This window comes from Petaurus breviceps, unplaced genomic scaffold (assembly GCF_028583685.1).
Source record: "Petaurus breviceps papuanus isolate PSGF00001 unplaced genomic scaffold, PetGlider_PUasm1.0 112, whole genome shotgun sequence".
Lineage (NCBI taxonomy): Eukaryota > Metazoa > Chordata > Mammalia > Diprotodontia > Petauridae > Petaurus > Petaurus breviceps.
In genome coordinates, this window is record NW_027185601.1 from 3,001,229 (window position 1) to 3,025,494 (window position 24,266).

Consider the following 24,266-nt stretch of genomic DNA (forward strand, 5'->3'; position numbering starts at 1 on the left):
GATAGATAGATAGATAGATAGATAGATAGATAGATAGATAGATAGATATGGATATATGTGTGTCTATATATGTCCACATATACAAATATAAATATATATGCCAACACATATTTATATATATACACACTGTTTCTGAATTGCTAGATTTCAGGTATCATGATTTGGTTTGAATTGAAATGATTTTTTTTTCTCTACAGCAAACTCAGTCCTGTTCAGGCAGTTCCCTTGGATTCTACCTACCACTTCTCTGTCAAAAGTCCCTTCACTAAGCCTTTTCTTAACACAAAAAAAGTCCCCTGTAATGTGTGCCTGAGCACATGATGTTCTTGTAGCCTTTCCTTACCAGCATCTTTCTGGTCAGCTGTTAGGCTCTTTTCTGGCTTTTTGCTGAAGCCCTGAAATCTGGATCAGATCATCCTGCTTTCTTCTTTCTTTTGCTATCTAGTACTCCCTATAGCTATGCCCTGCCCTGGCTCAAGTTTGGATGGAACAATCTTCCATCTATACAAAACCAGTATTTGTAAAATAGTACACAATATGGTATGGGGAGAGGCAAAAAGGAAGAGGTTTCTCCCTCTCCTCCCCCTCCCCATCTCTCTTTCCCCTTCCACCCCTCTCTTCCCCTCCCCCCTCTCACTCTCTCTTTCTCTCCTCCTCTCCCTCCCTCTCTCTCTGTCTCCCTCTCTCCCTCTCCCCCCCATATATGTCACTATCTACATATGTGTATGTTTGACCTGCCTTTCTTAAAGTATTTTAGGCTTAAAAACAGGGCCTCAGGTGTTTCTCTCCCATGAAGCCATTATGAATTTCCCATTTGTTAGAGTTCTCACCTTCCTAAAATTTACATGTACTATATGTATTTATGCACAGCTTGTGTTCTCCCAGTGAGTAAATTCCTATTTCACATTTGCATTTCTATCTCTAGCGTCTAGTGCAATGCTTTGAATATTGTGGATACCTAAAAAATGTTGGTTGAATTCACTTATTGAATTTTCAATCAGGAAAATTATTTGGTACATTAAAACCATACACATTGCAAGTTTCTTCCACTAATTCCCAACTTTTATCTTTAATTCACATTATGTAGCTCAATTTGTATCAAGATACCAAGGCAAGTAAGCAAGAATCTATTAAACACCTAATACATGCCAAGAACTGTGTTGTGTGCTGGGGATACAAAGGAAGACAAAAATAGGTCCTACATTCAAGAAACTGACAGTATAATGGAGGAGATGTAAAAACAACTATATACAAACAAGATACATACAGGATAAACTGGAAGATAATCTCAGAGAGGAAGGCAGTAGGGGGATGGAGAAAGGCTTTTTGCAGAAGGTTAATGTTATCTAAGCTTTGAAGGAATCTGGAGAAGCTGAGGAAGAAGATTCCTGGCCTGGGGGACAGCTAGAAAAAACACAGATATGCACATAAGGAACAACAAGAAGACCAGTTTCACTTGACTGAAGAGGAGGGAGATATAAGAAAATTGAACAGGCAGGAAGGTGCTAGATTGTGAATGACTTTAAAAAGCAAACAGGATTTTTTGTTTGAGACTGGAGTTAGCAGGGAGCCACTGTAGTTGATTGAATGGGGATGGAGGGCACCGTGGGCAAGCTTGTGCTTTAGGAAGATCACTTTAGTAGCTGAATGGAGAATGGACAGGAGTGGGGAGAGACTTGAAACAAGGAGAATAACCATAAGGCTATTGTAATAAGCCATGCATAATGTGAGGAAGGCCTACATCAGATTAATGGCTGTGTGTCCAAGAGAAAAGGGGGTATAAAAGAGAAATGCTGAGAAGGTGGAATCAGTAGGGCTTGGCAACAGATTAAATATGGGAGGGTGAGAGAGTGAGGAGTCAAAGATGACACTCCAGTTGTGAGCCTTGGTGATTGGGAAGATGGTAGTAATATCAAGGAGAAAAGCAAAATTCAGAAGAAAGGAGGATTTGGGTAGGGGGAGGAAAACGAGATCAGTTTGTGACCTGTTAAATGTAAGATGTCTGTAAGACATCCAGTTGGAAATCTCTAGTAGCTAGTTGGAGATGTAAGAATGTAGATCAGTAGAGAAGATGAGGTTGAATAAATAGATTGGACAATCATCAAAATAAAGATAATAATTGCTTCCATGGGAGTTAATGTGATCATCATTAGCATGAAGAGAGAAAAGGGCCCCCTGTTCTTAGTGGGCATGATCTTGATGATGATCCAGCAAAGGAGAAAGAGTGGTCGGGCAAGTAGAAGTAAACCAAGAAGAGAATAGTGTTTTTAAAAATCTAGAGGAGCAGCTAGGTGGTGCAGTAAATAGAGTACCAACCCTGGAGTCAGGAGGACCTGAGTTCAAATCCTGCCTCAGACACTTGACACACTAGCTGTGTGACCTTGAGCAAGTTACTTAACCCCGATTGCCCTACATTCCCTCTTCCAAGAAAAAACAAAACTAGGGAGAAGAGAGTATGCAAGGAAAGAGGGTGACCATCCATATCACAAGCCAAAGAAAAGTCAAGAAAGATAAAGATTGAGAAGAGACAAATTGGATTTGACAATTAAGGGATTATCAGTCCCTTGGGAGAGGGAAGGATTTGTTAAATTATGAGTACAGAAGTCTGGCTTTAAAGTGTTAAGAAGAGAATGAAAAGAAAGGAAGCAAGAGTATTGATGGCCTCATCAAGGAGGTTAGCCACCAAAGGGAGGAAAAATAAGATATATTTGAAATGCCAGAAAAAGTACAGAAAATACAGACAATGGCAACTAAATACAAATATGACTGATCACAGCCTTTAACATCAAACCCAACATCTCCCCACCTCAGCTGCATATATTGAGTTTAATAATAATTCATAGTAATAATTCATATTATGGCTGACTAGTTCTACTATGTGATACCAAGGACAGTTCCTATGATAACCTACATTGATTCAGAATAGGGCAACTCTGTGTGTATGTATACATATATGTATTATACAATATATCTAAAATTTCATCATTTATGATGGCTCAGTAATATTCCATTACATTCATTTGCCATAAATTGTTTAGCCATTTCTCAGCAGGTAGGCAGTGCCTTAGTTTCCTTTTTTTCCTCCTATGAAAAGAGTTACTATACTTTTTGCATATGGGTTCTTTTCTCCTTTCTTTAATCTCTTTGGAATATATGCCTAGGAAATGCTTTGAAAATACTAAAGCATTATCAGGATGAGTTATTATTCCTATAGACATTTATATGTTTCTTTAGAGTATATATTTTGTGGTTCATTTAATATCAAAACTTATTCTAAAATCTTTGGAAGTCATTTTAATCAGTAGTATTGACCTTCAAATTTAATGTGGAAGCCACAGTTTGTGCTTTTATTGATCATTTGTTGAATTTATATATTGTCTTTCCTTCAAGTGACCCAATGTGTTTATCAGCATTGAATGCTAACAGCATTTTCTTCATTCCTGAGCCACATTGTGTGTATAATTCAAATGCATACACATACATACAATGTACACACACACACACACACACACACACACACACACATACACTTTGATATATCAAATGTAGTTATAGAGGTAACATGGATAAAGTACTAGCCTGGGAGTAAGGAAGACCCGGTCTTGAATTCCCTCCCTGAGACTGAGTACTCAGGGGACCTTGGTCATGTCCCCTCAGACACTCTACTGACTAGTCAAACCATGCTTCTTGTTGTTGCTTGCACATGACATCCCATCTATAAATTGTGTGTTATATAGGCTGTCCTCCCACTCCTGAAAATCACTTCCTATTCACTTTTAACTCTTAAAGTAATTTTCTGCCTCCAAAGTTCAGCTCAAAGACCACATTCTCCTTGAGTTCGTTCCTGCCTCCCCACCTCTGCTGCCTCCTCCCACCTCAGTTGCTTTGTCCTCATTGGTATACATCTGATATGTCCTAATATTAGTACATCCTGTTGATAGATTCCTTGATAGAATGCAGGTTCCTTAAGGATAAGAATTGTATATCCCCAGAGACTAGCACAGTGCTTACCCAGCACAAAATAGGTGTTTAACAAATGTTTACTAATTGATTAATTGATTTGACTTTACTCCTTTTTGCCCCAGAAAATGTCTTGTGACTTCTCTACTAAGTCACAAATGATTGGTATATGAGTCAGTGCAGGTAATTTCCACACAAGGAGTTTGCCATGCTGATGTCAACAAAAATCATAGCTCTTTCCCATATACATGTGGCCAGCCTATGGGTCTACCATTAAACATGCTACTTTTCTAGTATGTTATTAGTAATGAGTTTACCAATTCATCTAAAACAGGGGTGGGGAACCTGTGGCCTCAAGGTTACATGTGGCCCTCTAGGTCCTCAAGAATGACCTTTTGACTGAGGTTCCCCACCTCTGATCTAGAACATATAATCTTTTCAAATGGTAGGAATAATCACAAGGACTACTCAAAAAAAGAGAGTATTCATATAGCAAATTGAGGAAAGATAGAAAGGTCCCAGTGTTCACTTTCCTATTTGGAAGAAAAGAAAGAAGGAAGAGGAGAAGGAGGGGAGGGGGAGGGAGAGGAGTAAGAGGATTATTATTATTTAATTGATACTCTTTGAAAAACATATAACAATGTTAGGACCATTATCCTATTTCACTTTCCTAATCCAATTACATTTCTCTAGATTTTAAAAACCAGAATAATTGATAAATAGTTAAGACAAAGGCCTGTCGGCTGCACAGCCCTATTATGCATAAATTCCTTCAATTATATACTCAGAAGCTATTTAGTACTAACCTACTATGTTCAAAGCATTATGCTAAACAGTGGGGTAGATTTGTTGTTCAGTCATTTCATCTATATCATACTCTCCATAAACCCTTTTGGGTTTGGGGTTTGTTTGTTTTTTTGCTTTTTTGGGAGGACAATTGAGGTTAAGTGACTTGCCCAAAGTCACACAGCTAGTGAGTGTATTAAGTGTCTGAGACTGAATTTCAACTTAGGTCCTCCTGAGTTCAGGGCCAGTTCTCTATTTACTGCATCACCTAGCTGCCCCCCTTTTGAGGTTTTCTTGACAGAGATACTGGAGTGGTTTGCCATTTCCTTCTCCAGCTCATTTCTATATATGAGGAACCAAGGTAAGCAGGGTTAAGTGACTTACACATGGTAACATGGCTTAGTAAGTGTCTGAGACAAGATTTGAACTCAGGATGATGAACCTTCATGTAAGCATGCAGTAAAGCATGCAGTAACTAATAAGAAGAATCATTTTGGGCAAGAGATTCAAGAAAGAGCCAAAGTGTGATTTAAAGTCTGAGGAAGGAACAATCACTCCATGGAGATCACTGACTGTGAATTAGGTTTTAGTGAGAAAGCTGCCTATTTTTTGGAACTGACTAGATCACAGACTCATAGACTTATAGGTCTAGAACTTGAACAGACTTCAAAGGCCATTTAGTACATTTTACAGGGGAGGAAACTGAGGAACAGGGAGATTAAATGACTTGGCTAAGATTAATTGATTTTACTTTACTCCAAGATGTATTTTACTCCAGATCCCCTGTTCTTTCCCCTTTACTCCCCCTGCTCCAGTCAGATATTCCTCCCTATATCTACTAGCTTGGAATATGACATTCCAAAGGGCAAAGGAGTTGGATTACAATCGACTATCACCTATCCAGCAAAGCTAGGATGGGGGGAGGGTGGAAAATGGACATTCAATTAAATAGAGGACTTTCAAGAATTCTTGAAGAAAAAACCAGAGCTGAATAGAAAATTTAACTTTCAAATGCGACTCAAGAGAAGCATAAAAAGGTAAACAAGAAAGGGGAACCATAAGGAACTTAATAAAGTTAAACTATTTATATTTCTGCATGGGAAGAAGATATTTGTAACTCATAAGACTTTTCTCATTATTAGGGTACTTAGAGGTATATATAGACAGAGGGTACAGGTGTGAGTTGAATATGAAGGGACGGCATGTAAAAAAAGATTAAGGGGTATTAAAAAGGAATGCTCTGGGAGAAAGGGAGAGGTAGAATGAGGTAAACTATCTCACATAAAAGAGGCAAGAAAAAGCTTTTACAGTGGAGAAGAGGTGGGATGTGAGGGGAAATGAGTGAACCTTACTCTCTTCAGAACTGCTCAAAGTGGGAATCACACACATACACTCAGTTGGGTATAAAACTTGATCTTACCCTATAGGAAAGTAGGAGGGAAAGGGCGTAAGAGAAGGGAGTGTGGTGATAGAAGGCAGGACAAATTGGGAGAGAGGTTATTCAAAGCAAAACATTTTCGAGGAAGGACAGGGTGAAAGGAGAGAAAACAAAATAAACATGGTGGGTATAGGGTGGAGGGAAATACAATTAACAATAGTGACAAAAACATTTTGAAGCACTTTTCTCTGATAAAGGCCTCATTTTTCAAATATAGAAAGAACTGAATTAAATTTATAAAAAATAAGAGTCATTTACCAATTGATAAGTCATAAAAACATAGGATTAATTTTCAGGAGAAGTAATCAAAGCTATCTATAGCCATATGAAAAAAATCTCTAACTCACTATTGATTAGAGAAATGCAAATTAAAACAATTCTGAGGTACTACCTCATACCTATTAGATTGGCTAATAGGACATAAAAGGTAAATACTAAATGTTGGAGGGATATAGGAAAAATGTAATACAAATGCATTATTGGTGGAGTTGTAAACTGATTCAACCATTCTATAGAACGATTTGGAACTATGCCCAAAGGGCTATAAAACCATGCATACCCTTTGACCTAGCAATACCAATACTAGGTCTGTATTCCCAAAGAGATTAAAAAAAAAAAGGAAAAGGACCTATATGTACAAACAATTATTACAGTTTATTAATGGGGGGAAAGAATTAGAAATCGAAGGGATGTCCAATAGCTGAAGATGTGGCATGTAATTATGATGGAATACTATTATACTATAAGAAATGATGAGTAGGATGCTCTCAGAAAAACCTGAAAAAACTTGCATGGGCTAATGCAAAGTGAAATGTATGGTTTAAATGATAGCAATACTGTAAGATGATCAACTGTGAATGACTTAGTCATTCTCAGGATTACAACAATCCAAGACAATTCTAAAGGACTTATGATGAAAAATATTATCCATCCCCAGACAAAGAACTGATGGTATATGAATACAGATTTAAGCATAATTTTTTGCTTTCTTTATTTTTTTTGAGTTTTTTTTCTGCCTTCTTTCACAACATGACTATTATGGATATGTTTTTTTATGACTACACATGTATAACCTATATTGAACTGCTTGCCTTCTAAATGAGGGTGGGAGAGGAGAGGGAAGAAGGGAGAGAATTTGGAATTCAAAGTTTTAAAAATGGGTTTTAAAAATTGTTTTTATTTGTTACTGGCAGAAAATAAAAATAAACCACTTAAAAATTAAAAAAAAAAGAAACCAGTCATAGAACTGAGAAGAAAAAGCTTACCATTTAAAACTAGAAGAGACATTTGAAGCCATCCAGTCCATCCCTCTCATTTTACAGATGAATAAACTGGGGCTCAGAGAAGATCAATGATTTCCACCGAGGTCACACAGCTAGTAAATTGGAATCCCTACATCATAAGGTAGTTAACTCAGTATCTGGCCCATTCTTGGTGCTGGTGCCCTGTGCCTAGTATTCATTTTCTTTTATTAACTTTTCAGTAGCCTTAAAGTTAGAAGAACATATGCTTTTCTAATATGTAGCCCAGCTGTACAAATAAAAAATGCCTACCAATAATATACACAGGCAGCAATGTAAATGAAATCATGGAGAAGGAAAATGGCAGGGCTAGTCAAGACACTCTCCAGAACTCAGCAGCCTTCACATTTATTAATATTTATTGAGCAACCATAATATTCAGGTCACCATAGAACAGTGTGACATGCAAAGGCACAGGTGGTATCTGTCCTTATTCAGTGAAACTGTACATAGCTGAAAGGAATAGTTACTCTGTTTACTTAGCAGGCTGTGTGAGTGGCAGGAAGGGTATTTTCTTGATTCTTTTGCCCATGGACCAAATAAACAAGCATCTCTGGGGAACAGATACAAACATATCTTAATATGGCATCCAAATTCCCCCCTCCCCCAGGCAGATGGACACACAGCCAGTCTCTGCCTTGAAAGTGCTTCCATTTTCTGGGGTTTCTGGACTATTCTCAGTCTGTCCATAGTTATACCATGCTCTTCAGGAGGAAAAAGTGCTAAAATATTGATCTCCACATATGAAACTCTTCTAGTATCCTCTATCTTCCATTATCTTTCATCTTTTTTAGTAATTTAAACTCCTAATGAGATGTCTAAAAGAAATCTTACAAGATTACTTATTTGTTTGCATGCTGCATCTGTCCACCCACATATCTACCCCAGTTGGATGTAAAGTGCTTGAGAGCAAGAACTGTTTCTCATTTTGTCTTTCTGTGCTTGGCAAATGGCACGATGCCTTTGGTGCAGTAGGAAGTTGGTAAATGCTTGTTGGATTGAGTTGAGGGAAGATCGAGTCCTTTCCTCAGCCTAAGTTTTCTAAATATTGTTCATAGAAATCATTTAATTTGTAGACTGTGTCTGAGAAAAGAGGTAATGTTGCTGGAACTCTGAAGGGTAACATGTCAGAAAGTAATATTCATTAGGAAATTTCATTCATGATGACGGTATGGTATCATACACAGAAGGAGGCTAAGGTTCCCAATACCATTGCTGCCACCCTGTAAACTTGAATATAACATAGGAATCAGACCATTTTGGATCTAGAGCTAGAAGGGATGTTCTAATTCAGCTCAGACATTTTATAGATGAAGAAACTAATACTTAATAACTCACCCAAAAGTTACACAAGTAGGAAGTGACAAAAGAAGAATTTGAACCCAGGGAATCTAGTGCTCTAGTGGTAACACTGTATCACAATACCTCTTATTTACTTTGCCACTCTGAACCTCAGTTGCTTCATTTATAGATTATAACTAACGATACTTGTACAACTTAGCCCAAAGCATTGCCTTGACAATTAAATAATATATTAAATGGAATGTACTTCATAAAGTATAAAAATTGATATCAGCTAATATTGTCAGATGACTCACTTCACATCCTAGTTCTGAGATTTAAAATGAGTAAATTGGACTGAAGAGTACCACACCAGACTGGAAAAGTTGACTGTCCTTGCTGGGGAACACTGAAGGACCTGGTTTATACAGTCTTGGTTAGATCGGGTAGTATCAAGGAAAGTAGGAGTTAGTCAGTCCGGAGTTAGAAGGGCTATGGTAGTTAGAAGACACAGAGGTTGAGATGTCCAGGGCAGTGGATCAGAAAGAGCTAAGACTGAAGCAGTTCTGTGCTTGGGTAGATCACTGGCACAAATCATTGTGACAAAGTCTAGCATCTAACTATAGTTTTATATCCTTGAGTGTTGAGAGTATTCAATTGACTTTGTTCTCAAGGTGGAATTTTTTGGCTTTGTTCTTGTTATAATCATCATCACCATCACCATTATTAGCTAGCAAAGCATTTTGCTATATTATCACCTTTGATTCTCATTTGAACCCTGTGAAGTAGGTACTCCTATCCCCATCTTACAGATAAAAAACCTAAGACCCAGAGAAGTTTACCTTGCCCAGGGTAACTTAGCAAATAAGATTCTGAGACACAATTTGAACTCAAGTTCAAATTGAATACTTTGGTCTGCTAGGCAAACCTCACCAAATTATGATGAACTCAATTCTTCCAGGGTCCAAATTTTATTTTGACAGGACAATTGTTGTTAAGTGACTTGCCCAGGGTCACATTGCTAGTAAGTATCAAATGTCTGAGGCCAGATTTAAACTCAGGTCCTCCTTACTCCAGGGCTGATACTCTATCTACTGTACCATTTGGCTACCCCTGGGGTCAAAAAATTTAATCCCCATTACCCCCCAAGCAATTTTTATGTCTACTTTCTTTTGTTTCTCTGTTTTTGCTTTTTGGAGGGCAATTGGGGTTAAGTGACTTGCCCAAGGTCACACAGCTAGTTTTTGTGTTGTGTCTGAGGCCAGATTTGGACTCAGGTCCTCCTGACTCCAGGGCCAGTACTTTATTCACCACACCAGCTAGCTGCCCCTTATGTCTATTTTCAATGAGAGATTCTTATTGTCTAATATGAATTGCCCTAGAGGATACGTGTGTCCAAGGGGTCTAGTAATTGGTATACCTGTCCTCTCAGTCATCATACAGGTAGTCCTCTAGGAAATCCTACCACTCTGAAGCAAGGGTAAGATCTGATCCCAGCAATGTGGTACCTGACCTCTAAAGGCCCTTCCAACTCTAACATTGTATTTTTTCATGATATAATAGCCAGTAATATTTTCCATTACTGACAGCTTTACTTAGCAAGTTTTTCAATGTTTCTCTGATGGACTTTTCATTTCATCCTGCCACCAATTCAATAGAAGCTACAACTGGGATTACTCGGTGCTTGAGGAATGTCTCTAGGGACAAAGACAACAAGAGTGGTGATAGAGGAAACTTAAATGTTTAATTTTGGGTTTGTGCTGAAATATTTTACAAGAAATGTTTTGTATGAATAGAATTCATTTTAAGGCAAAACTCGCATCATGTATGTGTATTGAATTTTTAAAAATGGCTTAGGTGCGGATAGAAAATGTAAAAGAAAGCTAATAGCAATCGATGTGGGCAGACAGTGTACTCTTCAGAGGAAACATGCAGAGGAAACCTGCTCTATAAATATAACAAATAATCAATAATGGTACAAATTGTGGATTTTGTATGGAATTTGAAGGCTTACCCTTCTGATTAAAATGACTTCCAAAGATTTCAGTGTGTAGTTTTGGTATTGATCAGACCCCAAGAGGTGCAAATTAAACAAAGAATTTTGCCCTGCAAAAGTACATTGAAATCCAACTATCATTCTTCTGCAAAATATCTGTCATTTTCCCTTTAGAAAGTCAAAACTGTGTTTGCTTGTGAGATTTGGTGTCATCATTGTTAAGAAAGATGAAGTAAAACATGGGCTTCTTACTAATAGAGAAGATTTACTGGAGTTCCAGAAATGTATGCTACTTAGGTTCTGGCTGTGTAGGGCCCCTAAATTAAATAGATTGTCTTTTCCTTTCCTTCCACAGGGAACTACTGGAATGCTGCCTCATTCTTTACACCATCATCCTACCTTTACTTCTCTACTTTCCAAGGGGAAACAAGTGCTGACATCTCTTTCTACTTCAAAACTTCAGCTGCTGATGGAGTGTTTCTGGAGAATCTGGGGAATACAGATTTCATCAAACTTGAGCTGAAATGTGAGTTTATTCTGTTCAAAACCTGCATTAATAACCATGGGGAACTGTGTTGGTTGGGGGGATGCCATCATTCTGGTTCTGTGCTTATAGAAAACTTGAAAGTATAGTTATTTTCAATCTCTGTGGAAACTAAAGTGACATTGAGGTCAAACTGATCTAGCCAGCTTAAGCTAAAATGAAGAAGTGGTATAACACTGTAAACAGATTTAAGAAAGTCTTGAGGAGCAACTAGGTGAATAAAGCACCAGCCCTGGAGTCAGGAGGATCCAAGTTCAAATCTGGCCTCAGACACTTAACACTTACTAGCCGTGTGACCTTGGGCAAGTCACTTAGCCCCAATTGCCCTGCCTTCCTCCCTCCAAAAAGAAAAAAAAAGAAAGAAAGGCTTGAGTTCAGGTCCCATCTCTGCTACTTATTAGCTGTGTGGCTAAGAGAAAATCATTTAAACTCTTAGTGCTAAAGCAGATCTCAAAGACAATAGTGACCAATGAGGAAATTGAGGCTTAAGAAGGATTAAGTATTTGCTAAATGTCACAACATGTACCAAGCATGGAAGGCAGGGTTTGAACCCAGGTTCTTTCACTTTAGAATTAGCTTTCTTCTGTACCACACTGCCTCTCAATCAGCAGCAGTGGAGGGACTTTTCCCAGAAGAAGTTCCTTGTGCTGTAAGCTTATGGGTCTGAAACAAAATCCAAGCTCCAGTGTGGTGCTAATGGAATAAAGATTTGATGGAAAAGTACTTTCTACTGTATTGTTTTGGTGAATTTGAAGTCTGTCTGGGTGCTTCTGGATATCTGGAAGTATCCTGATATTGAGTACTTCTGTCACAATGTAGAACCACACAGTCACATTTCCATCTCCAAACGCTACACATTCAGGGGAAATGTGATGGTTCCCTTTTGCTTCCGAAATAAACTACAAAATCCTCAGACTGATATTCAAAGCTCTTCCCAGGTTAGTTGCCGCTATTATTTCAGGCTCCACTTTTCCTGCTATTGTTGTTGTTGTTCAGTCTTTTCAGTCATGTTCAACTCTTTATGACCTTGTTTGGGGTTTCCTCAACAAAGATACTAGTTTGCTATTTCTTTTTCAAGCTCATTTTACAAATAAAGAACTGAGGCCAACAGGGTTACATGACTTGCACAGGGTCACACAGCTGGTAAGTGTTTGAGGTCAGATTTGAACGATGATTTGAAAGATGTGTCTTCCTCACTCCAGGCCCAGAGCTCTCTCTACTGTGCCACGTGACTGCCCCATTTATACATTCTCCATTTTAGTCTAATTGAAATCCTAGCCATTGTGCATATATTATATTCGATTCTCCTGCCTTTGTTCCTTTTTATAAACGATCCTCCATCTGGGGAAGGGGTTCCTTTCTCAACCCTACCTAATGAAAATCCCTTTTTTTTCAAACCATGCTGTTTTGTGTTCTGTCTTAAAATCACAGAGTGTAGTAGATAGAATTCTTGGGCTGGCGTGAGGAATCCTTCCTCAGACACTTACTAGCTATATAATCCTGGTCAAGTCATTTAACCTCTGTCTACCTCAGTTTCCTCATCTGTAAAATGTGGTTGATAATAGCACCTACCTCCCAAAGTTATCATGAGAATAAAATCATATATGTGAAGTACTTTATGAAATTTAAAGTACTATATAAATGTTTCCAGTAGTAGTTATTATTTTTATTAAACAGCCTGGGTTTCACCTGCCGACTGTGAAATCTGTCCTGAATCCCTCGATCATTAGCACTTTCTCCTTGGAATAACCTTTGCATCACACTGTATATGGCTTGTATGCAACATTGTATGCTAACAAGAACACGGAACTTGGAGTCACAGGACCTGAGTTTCAATTCCACTTGTGCTACTTAATATCTGTATGACCTTGAACAAGCCCTAACAACTCTCTGGACCAATTTCCTCATGTGTGAAATGAGGGGATTGACCAGAGGGTGTCTGATCTTACCAACTCTCAGTTTCTGCTCCTCTGGTGAGTCTACCACCAGTAGCAGCAGCACCACCACCACCATCTCAATGGAAAGCAAATTTCTCGAGGATAAAGATTTCCTGGGTTTTTGTTTTGTTTTGTTTTTGAATCTCTAGGCCCTAGCACAATTCCTTGCCCATAGCAAGCATTTGATGTTTGTGGAATTGTTGCATGAATTGTTGAATTCACTTAAAGCCAATTGCAAAGCTATCAACATTAAAGGGGGAAAGGGGAGCTTTGAAGTAATGGAAGTCAAGCACGGAAACTGAGATCTCAGAGAAGATTTTGGAGAGGAATTGGGGAAGGGCAATAGAAGAACAGGAAGAAAAGCAATTTAAAGTACATTTTGGAAGTTACTGGGGGAAAGAACATGGCTAATTAGTTTCTTATCAATCCTTTTTAAACTATTTTTTATGGTTTTCACCAACAATATATACTTCTGCTAAAACAAGTAGTTTTTAAATGTCTTGGTGAAATGACTTTGAAATTAATCAAGTCAAAGGAATGGGGATAGAAACTAGAACTGCTACTGTGGTTTCATTGATTCAGAGACTTCCAGGTAGGGGAAACTTTCTACCACTGCAGGTCAACCCTTTGTCTGCAAATATAATCTTTGAGAGTTGACTAAAATACTCAATAGTCAAAGTCAGCCAGGATGTCAGAGGCAGGACTTGAACCCAGATTTTTCTTATTCTAAGGTCAACTCTTTATCCGGTATTCCACCACTAATCTAGTCAAAAGCCAACTCATATACTCATTTTTTTTTATCACATGAGAAAATAGGTTAGTCTGGGAATAATGAACAGGGATTTTTTCTTCTTTTTTACAATGTAATACCTTCATAAATAGCATCAAAGAATCTGTGTTTTCCCTAGTATAGATACCCACTCAACCAATGAGGAATGCAATCACTGATAATAATAATTATAATAAGCATTTATATAGTGCTTTAAGATTTGTAAAGTGTTTCACTAGTATTATCTCATTTGATCCTTACAACAATCCTGAAAATTAAGTACTACTTTTGTCTGCATTTTAGAGATAAAGAAACTGAGGCAAATAGAGGTTAAATGACTCACCCAGGGTCTTAAGGCTAATATTACCTGAGGTCGAATTTGAACTCAGTTCTTTACTGATTCTAACTCCTGTATTATTTCCACTGTAGTTGAGTCACTGGTCTTCTTGAGTTACTGCAGCTAATAAAAAAATTTTCTTCCCTAAGTAGGCCACCTTATGATGATGAATTTTCTTACCATCGTACCTACCTAAACTGGACTTTAAATAACAGTTGCCAAGCGAGTATTTTAAGCTTTTCAGGTTTAGTAGACCTTGCATTCCACTGGCATAGCTTTGGAGAACCAAGGGTCATGATGAGGCCTTGCAGTAGTGGAGGTCCAATGGTAATGAGGCAGTTTTAAATTCCATCTGTTCATATTGAAGGATAGGAGGAAATGAAACAGCTCTCTAAGAAGAAGAGATATTAGAAAGGGGTAAGGGGCACCATTTGAAAAGAATGTTTTGAAAAGAGTGGCAGAATAGAGAATAAAGGCAGAGGCCCTAAATAGGAAATGTAAGACAGTCCTAGGTAAGGGGAGAGATAGCACAGAAGGGATATAATCATAAAATAGAAATGAAAGGATTGGATTTTTAAAGGTTACATGAAATAAAGGAGTTGGGGCTAAACAGAGAGATTATGTTACATGTGCTGCATGATAAGTTGTTGGCCAGAGCCAACATAAGCCCAGCAGAAAATTCAGGGGAATTAAAGAATATGTTTGCATGAAGGAATCATTCCCTTAATCAGTAAACATTTATTAAGTGCCAACTGTGTGCCAAGAACTGTGATAGGTGCTGGGGATACAAAAAGAGGCAAAAAACAACCCCTGCCCTCAAAGAGCTTACATTGTAATGAAGGAGATACTATGCAAACCAATATATGCAAAGCAAGGTATATAAAGGATAAATCTGAGATAATTAACCAAGCAAAGGGCGGAACTGAGTGATCGGGGAAGGCATTCAGTAGAAAGTAGGATGTTAGTTGAGAATTAAAGGAAGCCAGGAAGAGCTTAAGGAAGAAGAGTTTTGAAACACCTGATTTCTAACTATAAAATCACTCGGAGCTTTGTCTGGTTTGTTTTGGATCAGTACAAATTTATATTGATTTTGGCAGAATTATACATTTGGTTTACTTATAAACTATAGGTGGCACCTTGCTGGGGTAGGAAGGGCATGGTAGGGGGAGCAGAGATGGAGTGAAAAGGATGATAAACTTCATAAGGATAAAGGCCCTGTAGGATAACAAAGATCTTATGCCTCCTATTCCAAGTTTGTATTACATTGCCACTTTCCGTATATTTTGTGGACTGGCCAAACTGGTCTGTTCTCTAAACCCTGAACCCTCTGTGTTTTCTGTTGGCTCCATGCCTTGGTTTATACTGTGTGTTGCATGTTGTTTGCCCTTCCCCTTTTTACCCAATGAAATCCTATTCATCCTTTAAAGACCAACTAGGCCATCACCTTTTCTGCGATGCTTTACCTGATCTCCAGAGTGATTGTTCCTTCTTTTCTGTGACTTCACATTGTACTTCATTTTGCCTCTTGCTAACACTAGATAATATTGTGTGTTGGAGTTATCTGTGTTTATGTCTTATCCTTGAACTTGATTATAAATCTCATGAATCTGGAAATTGTATCTTACCTAAATTTTATATTTATTCTGGTACATAGTCAATGCTATAGGTGCTTAATAATTGTTTGGTGTGTGAATGGATATAAATCAAAAAGAGGTACAGAGTGCTCTGAGAGGTCTGAGAGGGAATAATCGCTTTTGGGGATGGAGGTGAAATGGGAGAGGGACCAAAGAATGATAGGTAGGCAATTATACATTTTGGTAATTCCATACACATCCAAATAGGTATCCAGTGGCAGACCTGGGATTCAAATTGAATCTCAATGCAGCATGTTTTTTCCTCTACACAGAGTTCCCTCCCAGTATGTATGCTATTATATGTCACTGAAAAAACAGTTAAGAAAAACAATATGTGTTTATCTGTCATCATTAAACAGACAGGAACTGTCTCATACTGAACCATAAATGCAAATATAGAAAGATCACTCAATCTGAAATCAATCCACCTTTCTGAGCCTCAGTTTCCTCCTTGTTAATATGAGATACTTGGACTAGATATCCTTTTCAGCTCTAAATCTATGAACCTGCTACTGTTTTGTTATGTAGTCTGTATCATGTAAGTCTGTACTAGAGTTGTAATGATATTGGAGAGGGCCAAGGCAGTACAACATATGTTTACACTTGCAATTCCATAATAAAATATTGTTCATTTCCCTTTATGAACAATCTAAAGATACTTTAAAAGGTTCCCCAGGCCTCTTGTAAGATGAAAAGTTTTTGACACAAAGCTGCTGATCTCACTACATTTAAGACTCAGATTTTCATTTTATCCTATACCTAGATAATCCCTGCTTTATATTTAACATAATAGTCTGTGACATTCAAGGGGCAAATCAGATTATCTGCTGGCCTATGCTTGAGGCTCCTGTTGCTGCTCTGACTATGAGGAGTTAAAATGTATTTTCAAAGTTCTGTGAAATCAAGAATATCAGATGGAAAATCATTATTATATATTATTTCCATTGGGGTTCAGAAAAACCCAAAGATAGTTGCCTTATGGGTAGAAATGTACATTTCACGATTTGAAAAAAAGCTTTTCAGTGTAAATGATAAGAAGTGCTTTCATGAAGAACACAGTGATAAAATGCTGATAAGAGCATGGCTGGGGCTTTTGGCTGGCCCATTTATCAAGCACTCTCCTTGCTGACTCTTCCTTGTCAAGACCCATAGAGCGGTTGGCAGAGATGGAGAATTCTCTCCAGCCCATTTTCTTCTTTACATAGATCAGTAAATCTAAAGGACCTAATTGTTAGTGCAGTCAGTGGACAACCAAGATGGTTCAGGAGGATGTAGCTTTTGGTGTTAATGGTTTTTGTATTTCTCTCCTCCTTTTGCTTTTAACTCATTATTTTTCCTGACCTCACCTTCTCTTAGGAGTTCAATTTTTATTTTTCTCCTTAGACTTCCCTTCTCTAAACTGTGATTTTAGCCTACAGATTTTCCTATGATGACATTTCTCTTAATCATTTACATTGTGCCCTTCTGTCAGAGTCCAAAGCACACTGAAGACATTTCTTACTAATGAGTCATATTCTAGTATGTTCATGACATTCATCTCCACATTTTAAAGAGTGGGGAGGAATACACAGTCAAAAAAGAAAATTATAATGATTCTCATCCTCAATAACAGTTGCATTTAACACTTTCTCTTTCATAAAGATTTATATACCAAATGCTTACAATTTACCAGTTAGATGCAGTATTCCACCTAAATGAAATAAATCAAGAGTAAAATCAATGTATCGTGGGTTTAGAGCTAGAAGGGACATTAGAGACAAACTAGTAAAACCCCTTCATTTGTAGACCAGAGAAAAGGTCCACAAAAGTTATGTGACTTGCTCAAGGTTACTCACATTAAATAATTCTCTTTTATCAACTACAAAATTACCGCACAGTGATATTTTGCATTAACTACAAAAGGTCATAAAACCAAGCAATGGTAGAACTACTATGGTGAGCTCTATTCTTGAAATTGAAAGAATCCTGGCTGGATTTGAGTGGCATGTGAACTAGGAAAGCTAAGGCAATATTGGAGGGATAAAAGGTCATATTAAAATCAAAGAAGTTTTCTCCTCATCAGCTTAAATAAAACCAGTTCCTTTACCATATTGGTCATCCACTTCTAGGTACGTTCCAGATCACCTTTCCTGAAATCTGGTTCCAGGAAAAATTTTGCTTGTTTTCTAAGAATTAATTATTTCATAGTAAGTTTGCCAGCTCTTGGCCTGGTTCTCATTTTTTAACCATGCTCTTGTCTGTGCTTCAGTCTCCCTTTTCATTGTGGGCTTATATGGTCCTTGAAACACTTTACTTCCTCACATCAATAGTACAACAATATCTCTAACAGTAATTGACTTATTCTCTTTATTTAGAAGCTACCACTTTGACACATTTCCTTGGAGTAATATCCATTCTTCAAAGCCACAGATTCAAAACTGCAACAAAAGACAACAGTGAAATGTGAAATGAGAGTGACAAAAAACTGAACATTCAACTCAAAGAGAACTCCGTGTGGTTATATATGGAAGCCAGGTCTATCTGGACAGTTAGGCTGTCTAAATTAGCCTACTACACACACACACACATACACACACACACACACACACACACACACACACACACACATGACCATCACTTTCCTGAAGTGAAATCATATAAAAATTGTTTGTCCCAGATAAATTCATGTGGCACTCTAGGATTCAGGAGACCCATAGTCCTAGTTTTTGTTTGTTTGTTTGTTGCTTTTTTTTAGAGGGCAATTGGGGTTAAGTGACTTGCCCAAGGTCACATGGCTAGTTTTTGTGTTAAGTGTCTGAGGCCGTATTTGAACTCAGGTCCTCCTGACTCCAGGGCCAGTGCTCTATTCACTGCACCACATAGCCGCCCTTAGTCCTAGTTTTATTAATTAAACTGTAGGGTATTATACCAGTTTTGTCTTCAGTTCCTTTATCCATACCATGCAGAAGTTAGACTATATGACCTTTGAGGATCCCCCAGCTCTGGCACTCTATGATTCTATGAAAGATCTCCATTATTGAAACACTGAAGCAAAAAGGTCAAAATTTGAACATCTAATAGTTAAATACAATTTAGAAGCAATTATGGATATATGCTGTCAGGAATGAATATATTTCTTGGAAAAAGTAGCTTGGAGGGGCAGCCAGGTAGCACAGCGAGTAAGAGCACCAGCTCCAGTGTTGGGATGACCAGGAGATTGAATCCCAGGCTCAGACACTTAGCACCCACCCAGAAACACCTGGCCATGTAACCTTGAGCAAGTTACTTAACCCCAATTGCTTAAAAAAAAAAGTAGCTTGGAAAAAAATGTAGTAAACTTCAAATTGAAATTGAAACATCTTGGAAGTTGAAAGCAAGTGCCATCTCAACCCCTCCTCCTCTGGTCCCTGCCCCAACATCTTCCCAGGACTATACTTTGGTACAAGAGGCAGTGTTTTATAGGGTTTAGTTAGGTTATTAGATTTGAAATGCCTGGGTTCATTCATATCTAATCTCTGATATGTAATAACTGTGTGACCATGGGCAAATTGCTTTAGCTCTATAAGACTCAATTTTCTCATCTAAAAAGTGAGAAGAATAATGCTTATAATACTTCTCTCACAGGGTTGGTGTGAAACTCAAATGAGATGAAATATGTGAAGCACTCTGAAAACTTTAAAGTGTTATATAAATGTTAGTAATTATTTTTATTAAGTAGAAGAAATAGAACATTCCACACTGAGTACCAAACTGGTTGGGTTTTTTTTTTTTAATTGGTCCATTATGTAAATATTAGAATTTAGGTGTTCAATTATATATAGTCAACACTCTGATTTTTGCAAAAGCAAATGCAATTCTTTTTTTTTTTCCAACTTCTGCTGCACTGTGGTAGACTTCCATGTTGAGGGAGACATAACTAGGGTGGGGGGAGGCAGCCAAAGCTCTTCCCCAGAGCACCACATTTAGAGGATCCTGAAAGCACACACAGTACTTGATGAGGAAGAGCAAAGCACCTAGCTGTCAAAAAGAATTAATTAAAAATAGGAAGCTACCAGATGGGCTGCTTTCTCACTCCAGTTGAACTCCTTCCTGGTGCTCTAGATTTGAGGGTCTGTTTCATGGCTTCACCGAAGGCAAGGCTTTTGCTGCCCCAGGTGGAAATATTGTGAACTACATCTCTTCATGTGGACATAGTTTCAGCCTTTCTGCTAGCAGGGTATCTCTAAGGAAGAGCACTTCCACTTAGTGACAGTTAGCAGTATATACTGAAGAAAACTTTCAGGAGGCTACACTCTGTCAATCTGCTCTGCTCAGAAAGGAACAAAAAGTAAAAGCATCCATTGCCAAGATGTATTCTTCTTCAAATGATTATGAGGAATATTCAGAGAAAGATCCTGTAGAGTAAATCAAGGCTGATGAATCAGAAGAGTCGACAAATGGTAATCTACCTTCTGCTATTTCTGAACTAGAACAGCTCTGTATATTTAAAGCATCTTACACACATCTCGATGAGGAATGGAAAATTCCACTTCCCTGTGCTATGATGCCTTTGTGGAGCAGTGAGGACAAATCAGGACAAATTTCAAGTTAGTTATTCAGCCAAGTTTGGTAGCACCTAGTTCTTTTTATCACTGTTGTTTTACAACATTTTAAGGAAATTGATCATCAAGTTAGAACAATAAGCATTTATTAAGTGTCTCCTATGTGCCTAGTACTGATGCTAAGAACTGGGGGTATAGAGAAAGGTAAAAAGAAAATCCCATGGGATGGCTAAGTGGGTCAGTGAGTATAGCACCAGCCCTGGAGTCAGGAGGACCTGAGTTCAAATCCGGCCTCAGACACTTAACACAAAACTAGCCTGTGACCTTGGGTAAGTTATTTAACCCCAATTGTCCTTCCAAAAAAAGAAGAAAAAAAAGTAAGTCCCAGCTATCAAGTAGCTCACAATCTAACAGGGGAAATGATGTGAAAACTATGTATAAACAATATAGAAAGGATAAATTGGTGGAAGATAAATTCCCTCCAGCAAGGGAAGACATTCACATTAAGGAAGATCAGAAAAGGTTTCTTGTGATTTGGACTGGGACTTCAGGAAGCCAAGCTGAGAAGAAAAAACTCCAAGTATGAGAGACAACCAGTGAAAATGAATAATTGGGAAATAGAATATATTGTATGAGGAACAGCAAGGAGGCCAATGTCACTGGACTACAGAGTAAATGAGTATGACTAAAGTGAAAGAAGGAAGGTAGGATGGAGCCAGGTTATGCCAGTTTTTATTTTATCTTAAAGGCAGTACAGATCCACTGAACAAGGGACAAACACCATGAGAACTGATCAGTTTGGCAGCTGAGTAGAGGATGGATTGGAGAGAGGAGAGTATGGATGCATGAAGAAGAATTGGGAGGCTACTGCTTATAGGCCAGCTGAGAAGTTATGCAAGAATGAGGAAGATGATTATGATATGAGTGGAGAGGAGAGGAGAAAACATAACAAAGATGGCTGTGTAAGGAGAAAATACCAAACTCTTGAAAGTGAATGGATATAAAGGATTAAATGAGTATAAAAGTCAACTTCCATTGAGGAAAGAGTACCCCAAAATGGGAGTGGAAAACATTGTCAGATACTGCATAGAAGTCAAGAAGAGGGACTAAGAAAAGACTATTGGATTTAGTAATAAAGAGCTCATTGGTGATGCTGGAAAGAGCCATGTCAGCCAAGTGATAAAGTCAGAAGTACAATTGAGAATGACAGTGAGTAAAGCCAAAGAAGTGGAGATGTTGAATATATATCATAATTTACAGCAGTTTGTCTCTTGAAGATGGGTAGAAGAAATAGAGGATAGCCGAAGGGGTTTTTTGTTTATACAAAGAATAGGAGAGAGCTGGGCATATTTGTAGGCAGTAGGGAAGGAGTTAATGCATAAAGACAGACTGAAGTTGAAAAAGGAAAAGGGAATAATTGAAAGGGCAAGATCTCAGAAAAGATAGGAAATTTGTAACTTTTTTTCCCTTTGCAATTTCTATCACTGCGATTTGGCTTTTATGTTTTCCTATAAAGTCCTTTTCATCATACCTATGTGAGGAAGGTAGTACAAGTGTTATAACCATTTTAAACATAAGAGCATGAAAACTCAGAGTTTGTGATTTTTCCCAAAGTTACCCAACTAGCAGATATCAAACCAGAGATTGGAAGTGATCCAATCTCTCCCAATGACAATTTCACAATGCAGGCATTATCTAAGCCAGACAGTCCTGATTCCACTTGTAACCCTCTAGTGACAGCGAACTCATTACCCTGTTTTACTGAGATTACCCATTTCTTTTTCCTTTTTTAACCTTTGTAATTGTTGGCATCTTTATGTTCTTATGGCAGGTAGTCCCTGCCCAGTCCTCTGGCACTTCACTTCTATTTTACAGAGAAGTCATTATCATTGACTGTATCCTCAAATAGACAGATACATAACTGCCCAAATTTGGTATCCTTCCAACCTCTCTACTACGGGTTTATCCATCTCTCCCCAAAGGATTCCAGGGGATTTCTAAGCCACCCCACATATCTCTCCATTTATTTATATCCATTGCTAAGTAGATATAGGTTGCTCTTACTGTATATTTCTACTCCATCCTTCTCTGGTGAAATTATATTCTGAGCAGATCTAAAACTGTGCATGTCATAGGAACAATGAATTTCAGAGTTGAAAGAGACCTCAATAACCAACTAGTCCAACCTTTACCTGAAAAATAATTAGCCTCTACAACATATTTGAAAAGCAGTCATATAGCTTTTGCTTGAACATTTCTTAGGAGGGACATGCCACTGCCTCCCAAGAGAGCCCATTCTACTTTCCAATGACTCTAATAATTATGGTCAACCTTTCTGTAGGAAACTTCTTTGAACTCAGTTGCACTGCTCATCAGATACCCAGCACTTTACTTAAAACCTTTTGACTCTGTTAGCACCTCCTAGAATATATGACAATAGCCTTCCAGAAATCAGACCCACCACCACAACCTGATGAGGCATCAGAGTCAATATTATTATAATAGTAAATCTCCACATACTGCTCCTCAGGGCAGATGGTCTTGTTAATGGTGTCCAAGTCATTTCATTGAATGCCTCCATTGTACATGGGTCATATTACTATAAAGAAATGTATTACTATTCCTACATCATTTGTTTTTGCTTAGTGAAATTTCATACCTGTGCCTTTTCTTTTGTTCTGCCTCCACCTTGTTGAATCATGTTTCATCTGAAGGACTTGCTTCTTGTTAAGATTTGAGAGCTTATGTTAGAGGGGCAGATTCTTTGAGAACCCAAGGTGCTTTCCATGCAGTGTTGAGATCAAAGTCAGTCAAGGCTGTTGCCATAACCTTCCTGTGAAAAAATATGTTAGAAAGTCAGAAAGACCAAAACTTGAAGTCAAGGAACTTTTCTCATTGTATCCAACCTGCATGAAAATATGAGACATTGTTTTCCCCAAAATGAGGAATAAATCTAAGTTGATGAGATCACACTCAAATCAAAAATAGTTCACACTTACATAGCACTTGATAGTTACAAAACACTCACCTATATTACCTCATTCAATCCTCAAAATAGCCCTGAGAGTTAGATAGTGTAAGTATTCTTGTTTTTCAGTTAATAAATGTTTATTTTCTCTTCCTACTGCACTCTTTCTCTCAATTGTATCAATGAGGAAATTAAGACACAGAAAGTGTGACATGCTGAAGGTCTTGTCACCAGTAGGCAAGGATGAACTAAAGTGCACTGCTCTTTCCATTCCTCCATCCAGTTTACTAGGATAATCGAAGAATTCATTAGCTCTAGGGTCAGAGGGCTTGAGTTTGAATCCCACCTCTGACACTTATTACATTTCTGACCTGGGGCAAGTAATTCCATCTATCTGGGCTTCCATTTCCCCAAGAATAAAATAAGGAGGTTGGGTAGATGGACTCTAAAGTTCTTTCCTTCTCTAGATTTAGAATCCTATAAACCAAAAAATCTGAAAGTGATAGAGAGGAGAAGGAACTTGCCAACAAAAATATGTGTATTAATAAGAAATTTAGAAACTTTATAACAAAAATCCTAATGCATAAAGGAGTCACAAAGATAAAGAATTGGAAATCAAGAGGATGCCTATCAACTGGGGAATGGCTAAACAAGTTGTGGTATATGAATGTAATGGAATACTATTGTGCTATAAGAAATGAGGAGCAGACGGACTTCATAATAACCTGGAGAGACTTATATAAACTGATGCTGAGTGAGAAGAGCAGGACCAGGAGAAATTTGTACACAATTGCA

General features: G+C 37.9%; 1 protein-coding gene across 1 annotated transcript in view; it reads left to right on the plus strand.

Moving 5' to 3' along the window:
* Positions 1 to 24,266, plus strand: part of LOC138157377 (contactin-associated protein-like 2) — a 2,155,842-nt gene that overhangs the window by 1,827,298 nt on the left and 304,278 nt on the right. Inside the window, exon 16 of the mRNA XM_069082919.1 lies at positions 11,118 to 11,288. Coding sequence (XP_068939020.1) covers positions 11,118 to 11,288 — 171 coding nt within the window. The remainder of the gene's footprint in view (positions 1 to 11,117; positions 11,289 to 24,266) is intronic.